A 13,870-nucleotide genomic window follows, 5' to 3' on the forward strand; every position below is an offset into this window, starting at 1 on the left:
AGGCGGCCACCTGCCTTCTTTGAGGTTTATGTAGAGCATTAAAGAATCCTCGTCTATTTTTTAAAGGCTCTCCGCAAGTCCTGGGAGCAGTATGAATGCTGCAGAGCCTACACCTGGTCCCGTCTACACACGGCCCCTCTACACATGGCCCGTCCACACTCAACCCTCCACCGCATACCTCTCTCTGGAATCAGCAGCTTGCAGGGCAAAGCCAAGGGCGTAATGGAATGCTGGCACACCAAAGCTGTCAGGCTCCCTGCAGGGAAAAGAGCAAATGAACATAACATCCCCAAGTTCTTCACCTGCTGTGTGCTGAGCCAGAGAATATGTTGAGACCAAACTCCCAAAGCCGAGCCTTTAGACCACTGTGGGATGTGACCCAAAACTCCCAGAAATGATGAGTAAAGAGGTTGATCAAGGGACTTGCGGTATATTCCCAGCACATCTGTCGCCTTAGTAAGTATGAATTACATGCTTCTTAAGGAGGAGGATATGAGGTTGCCTAGTCTATCCAGAAGATTATGAAAGGCTCTTGTTTACAAAGGTGGGGGAAGCTCTGGTGGTGGCTCTGTGTTTTTCCTTGTGCCTGAGGGATGGGGACACACTGGGCTCCAACCCTGATAGGACCCATCAGCTGATTTTCACGGTACTTGTTGGCTTGTCTTATTCTGGCTCTGGGAGGTCCTTTCCATTGATTTGGGTTTGACAAGGGTTTGGAAGACAATTACACTTTCAGCTTATCTTAAATACAAGACTTCAAATGGCAGCAGCCGTAGACCTGGGGGCTGAAATGAGTAAGCCACCATGGCAGAGAGGCCCTCGGATCTCAAGCCACCTGAAGCAGGGGATCCATGCCCTGGTAAGCATCAAGAGAGAGAGCGTCTCAAGCAACTCACCAAAATAAGGTTCGTTGGAGCACCCTTTCAACCGCACGCCCTTTGGAGTACACTCAATCAAGAAATGCCGGACAAGTTCATTGGACAAATCTCCGGCTGTGGAAAGAACAAAAAAAAATTTACTTTTTAAAATTTAAAACATCAGAGTAAGGGGAAAGGTTAGGAAGAGGGAAAACAGGACAGCGGTGGATAGATGGTGAATGGTTGGACAGACAAACAGACAGATAAAAAGGTGCCTCCTGCAGATACAAAGGCTAAGAGCTACACCTAAGAAGGCTCCCTCGAAGCACCCTTGGGACGGTCGGTGGGCAGTGTGATAAGAGAGGTGGATAGTAAAACCTCTTGGAGTAGCAAGGCAGACACTACGAGACTCCCCCAGAGACACCCTCAAACATTACAAGAACTCCCAGAGAAGGGATGGATTAGCAGCTCAGAATGACACTGGCTTTGAAGCCCTCACTACATTCCTCTGGGAGAAAAGGGCACTGAGGTTCGGGCAGAAAAGACTTGAGCAAAGAGCTGGAAGGATGCCAGCTCTCTGGGTGAGGTGGAGTGACAGCTGGATACAGAAACGCCTTCAGCACCAAGTATTCTACTCTGTGGGAGCAGCATTCCGCTCTACTGATAGCAAACAGAACGCTTGTTTTTACGCCAGCTGCTGAACCCAAAGAGAAGTGGCACCAGGAGAAGCCACCAAATGGAAAATGTTCTGAAGATGGAAAAGTACAAGCAGAACCACGAGAAACAGAAGCTTTCCAAGCTGCTCAAGTCAGTAGACACCCCATGTGCTGTGCCTCTCTCTTCTACTGCTGCCTTTACCACCCTCCATAAGAGGTAACCTCTCAATATTGCTGCTACTGAAACCTCCTGGGAGCAAGATCTGCTGGATTTGTGCTTGGAGGGGTTGCCTGACGAGGCGGAACATCCCTGGTCCCAAATCCAAAACCTGGAAGATTTGGAGCACCAGTATGAAGCCATAAATGGTAGATTCTATACCATGAAAAGTTCAATTCATGTACAAACTAATAGAAAATATTGTATGATGGTACCTTCATTATGTATGAAGTATGCATGAATTCTAATAGAAAAGGTAAACGAATTTAATGTTAAGGTTTGGGCTTCCCAGGTCCCATTCTCAGCACCCACATGGCAGCACACAACTGTCTGTAACTCTAGTTTCAGGATATCAGACACCCTCTTCTGCTCCCCATGGGCACCAGAAATGTACACACTATACAGACACATGTACAGAAAAACCACCATATAAATAAAATAATAAAGTAATAATAAAAAGTAAGGACTTGAGCCTCATTCCCAAGGTATCTCACTCATTACGCACGTATGAATACTTTGAAATCTGAAACTGATCAGAAGCCACAGACACATGGGATCACTATGGTGAGGGGTACCGAGCTGGAATTAGGCTCCAAATGCTGTTTTATAAACAATAATAATGTATAATAATAATATAATATAATAATAATGTATCCAGCATGTCAGCATTTTCTAGGGGAAGTCAAGCTTGCAGAGAAGGGAATCATGTGATCCCATTGAAGTCCACGTCCAATAAAAAGGAGGAAATAGACACATGGTCCATCCTCTGGGAGGAGAAGATGCAGGACTTCCAGTCTAATGCAAACACCCACTGAAGGTCTGGATTTTACTTGTGGGAAATGGCCCCATGCAGATCCTGCTGCCAAGGGCTTTTTGGAATGCAGAGTCTAGAATGACCACAACTGTCTCATCTCAGGATGACTGGAGACGGCACAGTGACTACTGGCTCTTCACTCATTTGATAAACTCTTCTCTCAAATCTATCCTTGGACTGCAAAATGCAAATGTCAAATAGAGACCTGGGTGCACATTCAGAGGCGAGACTGCATCCGTCTCCACCATGGAGACCACCATGCTGACATTGCTATTCACATAGCCTTGATTTGGTTCCTTTATCTTTGGACTTAGGATAAATTTGGCCCAAGGCAGGATATGTTCCCAGACTTTAACTGACTTTCCCTGGTATGTCCCTAAGCAGTGCTCCCAAGTAAAACCTGGCAGTTCTCAGCAGCCACATCGGAGTGAGCGCTCAGTGATGAAGGCCTGTATTTTCACCCAATAATAGCATTCTGTTGTGCATCTTATGATAGAAATCCTAGATGTTCTATGAGGCCACATTTGTGTGATCTCACTTATCCTATTCCCTCACCAGAAGCCCTACCAACACCCACAAGTTTAGGGGGGAGGCTCTCTGACTGAGCCCCAAGTGCCTCCCAACCTCACTCCCTAGCCATGCAGGACAAGCACATTCCAGAAAGCAGGTCAGCTACCCATGCCAGAGGCTGGCCCATCTGCAACCACATCTTATATTCTTGGGACAGCTCGAAGCTGTTTGCTCCAGGAAGCTTTCAGCACAGATTTCATGCAAGGATTTGGACGAATTTTCTCAGATCCAGACATGGAGTGGGAAAGCAGGCACTCGCCTGTCTTATGTGCAGGAGGCACCTCAATTGTGCTGTTTCTGATTCCTCTGGCCTGCTAACGCAATCAATGTCCCTTCCCATAGATCCATGTGGCAAAGGCTCAGCTCTCTCGGTCAAGCATTCTGGTGGTCAGCAGAGACCATGAGAAGGTGTGGGGAGGTCTTAGGTTCACTGAGGGCATTCCCTCAAGGGAAGTGGTGAAATCTAGCTTCCTCCTCAGCCTCTCCCTTTCACCCTGCAGGCAGAGGGTTAGCGCGTACTCCCTTAGGCACAAGCGTGCTATCATGATGATTCATCACTGGCCTGGTACCAGAGCCAACCAAATGGGCTGAACCATCTAAAACCATGGGCCACAGCAAACCTTATCTCATGATAATTACCTCTGGCATCTTGACACGGGGCTTCTACCACACACACTCCTCATGACCTGAGGCTGCTCTTTCCCCCAGTTCAAAATGACCATTTGGGTGGTAAAGAGAAGGCAAAGAAGACTTTTTCCTTTCCCGGGTTGGTGATATGTGGTAAAGATGGTTATATATAGGGGCAAAGGGGGTAGACAAGCAAAACAATGAAAAAGTCGACCAACAATGGAAAATATATTATGATATATTTTTAAAACAAAACAGAGTGGCTAGAAAGATGACTCAGAGGTTAAGAGTATTGGCTGCCTGCCCTTCAGAGGATCTGAGTTCAATTCCCAGCACCCACATGGACGCTCACACCATTTATAGTGAAACCTGGTTCCCTCTTCTAGCCAGCGGGCACACATGCCAGCAGAACACTGAATCGCAAATAAGACTAAATAAATAAAAATAAAAGTTTAAAAATAATAATTAAAAAAAGACATCTCTGAAAGAGAATAAAAGCTATAATCTCAGACGTCAGTGGCTCAGGGTTCTGACTCAAACCGAGACACATAAGAACAAGTACATTCGTTTTCACAATGCAAGTTAAAAATAGAAAAAATAATCATTTCGGAGATGAGTCTGCCCATGAGTGATAAGTCAAGCAGTAATGTCTTCCATGTGGTCACCCAAAGAAGGAAGGGCTGACACGGAAACAGGGAGCCTTCCTGGGTTCTTGGCTTGGCTGTATTATGGAAAACACTAACTTGCTTAAAACAAAAGAAGATAAAATGTATAAATAATGCATGCTCTTAAATAAGGTAACTACCTAAGGAAATAACCTTCTAAAGCAAACACTAAAGGGACCAGTGCAAGCAGCTGCCACTCTCTGTCACTGTTTTCACCTCAAAACAAAGCACGTACAAACCCCAGCGATTCCACCAAACCTTACCTTTCTTGTTCAGGTGCAAGACAGAAGGAGGGGGTGTGGCCACCTTCATGGCCAGGCCGTAGGCCCCTCGAAAGGAGTGACTATCCCTCACGATGAATGACCCAGGAGCTTTGTCCTTCAACATGGCGATGGCTGGAGGAGGGAAAGGCATGGATGACCGCAGGGGACAAAGGCCACTGCCCACTCGGACCCTAAGATGGTTCCCCCTCTGAAAAATCACACTGACGTCTGAGCTCAACACGACTGTCCTCTTGGGGTTGAGTGATGGTCCCAAGGGATGGCTCAGCTGACTGTGACAAAGCAAGGTGGCCACTGACGTCCCCTCTCTTCTGCACGAATGTATGTGCTCCTCTCTTCATCAGTGTGAAACCGGTGCTGATATGCTTGAAGTGCCCACCTCCAGGACTCCTACTCCTTATAAGTCAACCAAACCTCAGGGGCTCTTGACAGCCACAGAAGATGGACTAAGACTGTCCCTTCTTCCAGCTGTTTCTGCAACTGGGGCCAGTGGGGGCCCTGCCTGGCAGATAAACACGAAGTAAGGAAAATGCTGTCGTCTCTCCATCTGTGCTGCTGCGCAGGGAAACAGGAGTCAGGAGGGCACGGGGACACCGGCAGCAGGGGCTGCTCTGTGGAGCCCTTGGACTTGTTTAGCAGCTCTTACAAAGGTGGCCTCAGGGAAATGGAAGTCTTCCCAGACCCTGGTTGTTTTCCCCACTTCTTTTCCATTTAAAATGACAACAGCTTCCTTGAGCCCACAGGAAGGCCTACAGTCTCTGTCTGTATCATCTCTAAGATCTAATGGCAGAACCTCGTGGAGAAGACTGGACTTTCAGAGAGACGGAGGGCCCCCGTGAGCTCCTTGTGTACCGGGACAACCTGGCAGGCCACAGGAAGCTTGTGATAGAGCTCCAAACACTCCACTCCCCTTCACGGCCTGTAGCCCCCAAGCTGACTGTCCCACAGTGCACCTCTCTCTTCCGTGGCCCTCTTTCTGCAATGCTCTGAGGGGTCCTTAGTAGAGAACTAAACAGAATGTCTCTTCCTCAAAGAAGTGTTGGGCTGGCATGGCTGATGAGCTTAGGGAAACTGCCAGTGTTCACATTCCATACACTGGCATGTCTACGGCTGAAACCACTTCTCACCCAAACCCTAACTGGTACTGAATTTTTCTCACAAATGTGAAGGTTGTGAAATTTTCCCCAGAGGCCTATAAGAAAGGTGTGTTTTGCTCTGATTAGATCTGTACTGCAGGAATTTCTGATAGAAAGACCCAGAGACCAAAGACAGCTGACGCTGCAAGAGGTCCCTGGTCCCCACCTACCTTGTTCTCTGGAGATATCTGCCTTGTACCAGAACTTGGAAGTGTCCTGGACAAACTTCACAATCACGAGTTTGTCATTTGGGCTATCTGTGAAGCAAAATTATCATACAGAATATTTTTATTGCTGTCTCATTTATGACGAGGATGCAAATCTAAATCTACGCCTAGGTGGGAGGGATAGGCACGTGGGTCCTAAGCGGGGAAGGAAAGGCAGATCCAAGGACTGAATAGTGCGGTACACCAGTGCCTCATGGCCTGGTGGTACAGTGTTTCCACACAGATGTTTCCAATCCCAGAAAGGAGGCCCCAGAAGCAAGGCTGGTGTCAAACACTTGAAACAGTTCAGAACTCAATTTGATCGCTATTTTCAGGTCAAAGTGAAGCCAGAACTATTGCAGCACCTGCACCGTCTACTGCTGGAATGTGTCTACAGTGGGCCAAGGAGGAAGTGGAGCACATCTACCAGAAGCACCGTGGCTGAAGCTTTAGACCAGCAGTATGAGAAAGAGCCATGGGAATCTAACCTGTTCTTGCAGAACATGAGTTAACCCTGGAGATCCGCTCAAATAAGAAACCCCAGACCAGAGCCCTCCTTCCCTAAGGGAACGGGCAGAGGCGGAGACATACCTGGCAAAGGTGAGGCCACTTCTGAAGGCTTGCAGCAGTCTGGAAGGACATTCGGGAAGGGGATGCTCATTGTGCTCCCACTGTGGGGGCTGGAGAAGCCACTGGAGGAAGGGGAGACTGAGCCCAAGGAACGGTCACCCTCTGAGGCTCTCTTCTTCTCAGGGAGGGGTGGCTGCCCAGGCAGGCTTACCCCCTGGTTCTGCAGGCCTGGACTGTGATGGCTGCTGAGTCCAGGTGACACCGTGAGAAAGTTGTGGGACAGGAAGCCATTGTCAGGAGCGCCTGCCGTTGGCAGCGAGGTTCCAGGAACTGGAGATGTGCCATGAGAATTGACCAGCAGGGCACCAGGGTCCTCGCTGGGTGGAAGGCCACTTGCTACCTGGGCAGTGCTGAAGCCTAAGAAGGCCTGGCTGCCTGCAGGGGGCAGAGCATCCTGAGGCTCTGCCATGGATAGCTCATGGCTGTGGAAAGAGGCCTGGAGCTCTGAGGACTGGAAGCAGGACAGCCCTGGCGAGTCCTTGCCAGCGCTACAGAATTCATGGGTGCTGAGAGAACTTTCCGAAGGGTGGCTGTTCCCCAATAAGGTTAGGGTGGACTTGGGGCTGCTCTCCACCCACTGGCGTTCTGCAGAAGACGGGCTGTTCAAAAGACAAAAATAGCCATGAGGGAACGTAAGGGACTTACGGTTACCTCGAAATCAGCAACCATTGCAAGACATAGAGAAGATGGGGCTGGGGAATTGGACACTGAGGCTTGTTCAGCAGCAGAAAAGAGGCAGTATCCCCATCTCTTAGATGTGTGTCAGAGACATGGGTCAACCTTGGTCTTAAACTGAAAATTCCAGGAATAAACAATTGCTAGATCTTAAACGTCACTCTTAGTGGAACAATGAGTTATAAGCTACCCTACTCCATCATGTCCAGGTTGCATACCTTCCCTGATTCAGCGTATCCATGTGGTATATGCTACCCACTCTTAGTCAGTAGTCAGATGACTGGCTGGTGTGGTGTTTGCATTCACTTAACTCTCAGGTTACTTAAAAATGGCCCCAAAGGGGCTGGAGAGATGGTTTGGTGGTTAAACGCTGGCGGCTCTTACAGAAGACCAAGTTTGATTCTCAGTACCCAAACAGTGGTTCATGGCTACTTGTAACTCCTATTCCAGAGGATCTGATGCCCTCTTCTGACCCCAACAGGGACCAGGCATATGTGTGGTAAACAGATATACATGCTGATAAAAACAGTCATTCAATAAAAATAAATAAACACATAAACATTAAAAAATAAAGATAGTCCCAAAGAGCAAGAGAGGATGCTGGCTGACTGGTTGTGCCCATGTCAATCTGTAATGTATTTCCTTTGAGAAAAGGCATGAATAGGTATGAATGCTTTAGAAAAACGTATTATGTAAAGAATTTCATCCTGTCTAGGATCTCAGGCATCAACCAGTCCCCAGACTGTATCTCCTGCAAACAGGAGACAACTTGACTGGGAACTACTACATTCAGGAACTATATTAAAAATATAGTTCTTGTAACATAAACACAGTTAAATTGATGTACACTAGGTACAGACTCTATGTGTGATAGTCATTTTAATTTTTAAGTTTTCAAAATCTATTCTATTTATCTATCTATTTATCATATTTCTTTCCATTGATTTTTCAGGACAGGGTTTCTCTGTGTAGTCCTGGCTGTCTTAGAACTCACTTTGTAGACCAGGCTGGCCTCAAACTCACAGCCTGCCTCTGCCTCCCAAGTGCTGGGATTAAAGACGCGCACCTCCACTGCCCAGCTGACTCTTTTTATTTCAATAAGAAAGGAAACTGGAAACCTATACAAGAGACATGGGGGAGTTTAGTTTTACTTTGGGCCAAAGTAGTGGTTGGCCTTACTGGTTTTCTTTTTAAAACAAAAGAGGACAGTTTGGCTACCACAACCCTTTTCTTTCCATATTTTGCAAAGCTTTTTTGTGGTGTTTTCCTATGTTCTCATGTATATTTCCAGGGCCAGTACACAAGAGCAAGTTCCATGAGTAGCGGTGTCCGGCACACAGTCTGGGGCACGGGTTCTTCTCCACCACGACGGAGTGTGGTCTCTCTGTTGGGCCCTGCTTTTTTCAGTCTTTCCTTTCTACTCTCAGTCTGTTGCTCTGGCCTCCGAGGGGAACTTCTAACAGGGTGAAATCCCTTCTTCCTACCTCTCTCTCCTCTGGCCAGGTCCATTGCTGGAGACTGTACAGGAGGACGCGAACATCTGCTGGAAGTTGGGTGTGGCAGGCATATCCGCCCGGAGCATGGCGGGTTTGGGTCCGATGGGGCTCTCTGACATCCCCACGGTGTGGCTGATAACCTCTGGGCAGCCTCGTGGTTCTGAAGAAAGGAAACAGAAAGCAGAGAGACCCCGATTATGTGAGTCACAATGTCACAATCTCAGCCCTTTCCTGTGTCCATAATGGCCTGATTTTTGAAGCTTTTCTGTTGCCCATGGCCACAGTGAACCACGGCAGCAGTAGCACAGGAGGGCTGGAGGGGTGGCTTTGTGCTACTCTGTGTATATTATAACCCATCGCTGTTACCAAAGGAGGAAACAGCTGACTCAGTCTCCACCTGCCCTGTTGTCCTGAGCTGGCTGCCCGTGTATGTTCCGCCCACCCTGTAAACCAGAAGAGCATCTTCTTCCACGAGATGCTCTCTTCCCTCGAGCACAGGCCTGCAGAGCTGTCATCTGGCATGCTTACCTTTCTTTCTGCTTCCTACCCTCCCTCCCATATTAGTGACTCTGGGGCTGCATGTCCACAGACCATAGGCTATGGATCTGATCTGCCACACGCTATTCTCGGGAGATGAAGATGCAGGTTCAGAATTGACCAAAAGGGCCGAAGTCATAGAGAAAGGAGACTTGGAACAAGTCAGGTATACCTCAGTCCTAAGCCTCGGGGGTTGGCACAACTGGCTCCTGGGAGCTAAAAGGGTCTTGGGCATTCTGAGTGGTAACAAAAACCTAAGTGTGGGAAATACTCAGGAAGCATGACCCTGGCCAGTGACAAAAGCTTTCAATGCCCCATGCCCCAGGGCACCAGAGACAGGATACGAAAGCTTTCATGCAGCCTACTTAAAACTGTATCTTCTCTGAGGAATATCCCAACATTTAAACCTGCCTCCCACTCCATCTCACTTTAATTTTGATAGAATCTTAAAATCCTAATTAAAATATTGTCAGGAAATATGATGAGTATGATAAGTGAAAGAAAAAAAAAATCACCACCCTCCCAAACAAAACAGAACAAAACCTCACCAAACAAAAGACGTAGCTGGTTCTAAATTTGAAGTTAAAACACAGAGACGACAAAGAAACATAAAATAGAGAAATTGACATTTCACCAAAGAACCTGGGTCCCTAAGGATAGTCAAATATAAGCTCTAGAAATTAGAAGCAAAGCAACTAAAATACGCAGGGGGCTACGGACTTCAGCAGTGAGCTGGACACAGCAGAGGAAAGAGCAAACCTGGGGCGAGGAGGAAGCGTGCAGGGGAAACACCGAAGCAAGGATGGAAAAGACAAACTCAGCCAGAGAGACGAAGCCAGGAAGAAAGCTTCTACTACATGAGACCCACAGGCAGAAGCCACGCTGGAAAAGACATTTACTGAGGATTTACCAAAATACCAAAGAAGTCAAACCTCAAGTTAGAAGAAAATTACCATGGATACCAGAATAGGATAAATGAAAAGAGCTGACAGCTAGTTAGTACGGCAAAACCTTGGGAAAACCAGGACAAAATCTTACATGCTGGGCCTTGCTCGTTGGGCCTTGATGGGACACTAACTGTTGGGCTGTATTTTTCAGCTCTTATTAAAATTCTCAGTATAGGAAAACCCAGAACTGATGTGATATTTGAATAAATCACAGGGTGAATGTCCCTGTCTTCTGGGATTTATCTGTACATCCTTGAAACAGGCATATTCTCCTTATCCCCACTCCCCCAGTATAATCCATAACAAACATTTACAAAATAGATGTTTGGTGCGCTAGTTAACTAACTGCATGGTCTTCCAAGCCCATCCTTGAAATTTTCAGTGACAGCTGCGTGGATAAACAAATGCACATAATGGTTAGACCATCCCTCCCCTCACTGTCTTCCAGGTGGTGACTTAGCTTCATTCACACCCATGCAAAGAAGGAAACCAGAACATGGTAGTAATAACACCAGCATGGTCCTGCCCTCCAGAGATCACCATCTGTCAGAGAACAAGGCCTGGAGGGAGGTGTCATCTGTGGCTTCCAGGGGGACCGTGGACGGCTCCGTTATGTCTAGAGGGAGCCTGGATGCCTTCTACAGTTTATCAGTTACTCCACTTGCGCTGTTAAGGCAGGAACAGTTCGTTTTTGCTGACAGCTTCAGGGGATACAGCCCACCATGGTGGGGCAGGCAAGGAAGCAGGAGAATGAGACAGCTGATGTGTCTACACTAAGGAAGCAAGGCATAGGCAGGAAACACGGCTGAGCTATAAAACCTCAAGTCCCGCCCCACCTGATCCATTTCCTCCAGTGAGATTCTACCACCTACAGCTTCCATCACCTTCCAGAACAATAAAGACAGCTGGGGATCAAGTGTGCACAAACACAGGAGCAGCATGTGAGTGGGGGAGGAAGGAGGAGAGGGACCACAGAATTCATATTTAAATCACAACATAGCAGAGGCGGCATTTGATTACATCCAAGAAGGATAATGAGCTACAAGTGGGTACCATAGGCTTGGAGAACAGCAACCATTGGCCTGCTGCCCATGACGAAGAGCTATCCCCACCCTCCACTGGTGATACACAGAGGAGGTTCTGGACACGCATATTATGAATGCATGGATGGATGAACATCCGGATAGATGAGAAGGAGGGGCTAGAGTTCTGAGCATGCTGTGGAACTTCCGTTAGAGTCTGGCTGGAGGCTGGAAGGAGGTGTGGGTCATCCATAGGATCTAGTTCCCAGGAGCAGCACAGATCTCTGGAATCTTTAGAGCTGTTCGTTGGTAAAACCAAACACACCAGCCAGCAGGGGATGGAGTGCAGTACTCAGCATCGGTCCCTGTCACCCAGCTGCTCCTGGAGGCCCCACACAGCACAGGACAATCCTCACCGCTCCTGCTTCTGCTTGCTGAGTCCCTTAGCCTTGAAGATGCAGGGAACCCATGCCAAGATTCAGAAGCCCTGAATATGCTTACATGGCGCCAACGACTCCCTTCAAGTGAAAGCAGGCGGAGGGAAATCAAACCCCACTTTGTTCCTGTTATCATCGTGTTTTCCCAGAAAACAGCAAGCCCAGCACTTCCCATGAAAGTGGCTTTGTTTATCATTCAACAGCACCCACTCTGGGGGCACTGTGGCAGCCTGGTTGGTTCCCTCTTGTCCCAGGCCTTGTGTCAGTACTTAACCCTTTCTTTCCAGAAACAGCTGCCTAAGCATTATGCTCATGCTAAGATCTTGGTGCAGGGACCCCCAGGCACTTGGTACAATTTCTGCTGCAGATCCCCTTTGCTTGCCTGCACTCAGGAATGCATGCCAGCCAAAAAGCAACCTCTACAGAGCATAGCATCACACTGGTGACTTCACTGTCTATCTGGACCTCTGCATTCACAGAGTCAGGGCTGCTAGTTGCTTCTTTAAGTCAGCAGGATGATGATCAAATGCAGATACCAAGAAGACATTGGTGAAGGTACCAGTTTGCAGGGCACCTACACAGCGCAGGAACAGAGCTGCCATCTTCAGAGGCTTCCTTTGGGGACACCTTCTTAAGTTCTCCTATGTTCTGTCCTTGCTGACAGTGCAGTGCATGGGACAGAAATCCCACAGACCTCAGGAGTATGCTGAAATCTTACTCAAGGAACTGATACAGACTCCAGTCAAGCAGAGGTCTTCAGACCCTTCTGCATACGTTTCTACAAATCTGCTCATGAGACAGCAGACGGAGTAGTGGCCACTGTTCTTTAAGTTCAACACGAGGGTCACAGTAATGCTGTTGGTAAAATGTCACCAGCCAGGATGGTGAGCAGCCTTGTCCTTCAGAGAAAGGGACCTACAGATCCCACAGAAGGGGCAATAGGTTTTGAAGCAACTACTCTATAGGGTCTATAGGGCAGCCCCAGTCCTTCCAGACCCTGCCTTCCTGAGGCATGAAGTTCTCCTCTATTAAAGTAAGTGTCTGTGGCAGGGAGAGGCCTGATGGGGTCCTGCCCAGACACCGTTTAGCTACTGCCAATCTTCTTGACAGCGTCATTTTTTTTTTTTTTTTTTTTTTTTTTTTTTTTTTTTTTTTTTTTTTTGCTTTTTATCCACACACTCACATTTCCCCCTGCTGGTCAAATGCAGAGGAAGGGCAAGAGGGGATAATACCATGTTTGGAATTCCAAGATAACCCCACTTTCTGGCTTTTCCTCCAAGCCCATTAGTGTCCTTGGTGCCCTGTGGTTGAGGAGTGCAGAGAAATCTGCCTAGCCTCCCTTCCAAGCCAGGCAGGAACTGGGGGCATATGCCCAGCCTCTTGGGATCTCAGGAATGTCTGCACTCTTCTCCTCTCTGCTTCCACTTCCTCCACTTCCTGTACCAGAATGAGGGTGAGAAGGGGTCACTGGCATTCTTCCAAATGATCTATTTTTATGCTTTCTTTCAAAAGCTGCTGCAGGAGTATTCTGTGGGAAGCTGGACACTAGTCACTCCACACTCGTCACTGGTGTCTTATAAGTTAACAAAAGAACTCTGTGCTTACAGCCAGGACCACTGATAGCCTGGACAGTAGGAATTTTATCTTCATGCACCCACCCATCCATCCATCCAACCATCCATCAACACACCCACTCATGCACCCACCCATCCATCCACCCACCCACTCATCCATCCACCCACCCACCCATCCATCCACCCACCCACCCACCCATCCATCCACCCACCCACTCATCCATCCACCCACCCACCCATCCATCCATCTATCCACCCATCCACCCACCCACCCATCCATTTATCCACCAATTCATCCATCTATAATTACATCCACAAATCCATCCATCCATCCAAACATCCATCATTACAGTTATCTATCCATCCATCATCCATCCACCCATTCATCATCCAGTTATCTATCCATCCAGCATCCATCCATTCATCCATCATCCACCCACCCATCATCCACCTATCCATCCTTCATCTATCCATCCATCCATCCAACCATCCAACCATCCATCATCTAATATACATCCATTTA

The 13,870-nt window shown here is 47.8% G+C and overlaps 1 protein-coding gene across 6 annotated transcripts in view; it reads right to left on the reverse strand.

The window, feature by feature from the left end:
- Tns3 (tensin 3) overlaps positions 1 to 13,870 on the reverse strand; it is a 238,813-nt gene that overhangs the window by 14,821 nt on the left and 210,122 nt on the right. For all 6 annotated transcript variants that reach the window (XM_050140797.1, XM_050140796.1, XM_050140795.1 and 3 more), the window contains 6 exons: positions 8,819 to 8,990; positions 6,621 to 7,258; positions 5,994 to 6,080; positions 4,670 to 4,801; positions 897 to 992; positions 179 to 256 (listed from right to left, as the gene is read on the reverse strand). In XM_050140797.1, the coding sequence (XP_049996754.1) occupies positions 179 to 256; positions 897 to 992; positions 4,670 to 4,801; positions 5,994 to 6,080; positions 6,621 to 7,258; positions 8,819 to 8,990 (1,203 nt within the window). The remainder of the gene's footprint in view (positions 1 to 178; positions 257 to 896; positions 993 to 4,669; positions 4,802 to 5,993; positions 6,081 to 6,620; positions 7,259 to 8,818; positions 8,991 to 13,870) is intronic.

Source organism: Alexandromys fortis, unplaced genomic scaffold (assembly GCF_014885135.2).
Source record: "Alexandromys fortis isolate MF-2015 unplaced genomic scaffold, M_Fortis_MF-2015_v1.1 scaffold_7, whole genome shotgun sequence".
NCBI lineage: Eukaryota > Metazoa > Chordata > Mammalia > Rodentia > Cricetidae > Alexandromys > Alexandromys fortis.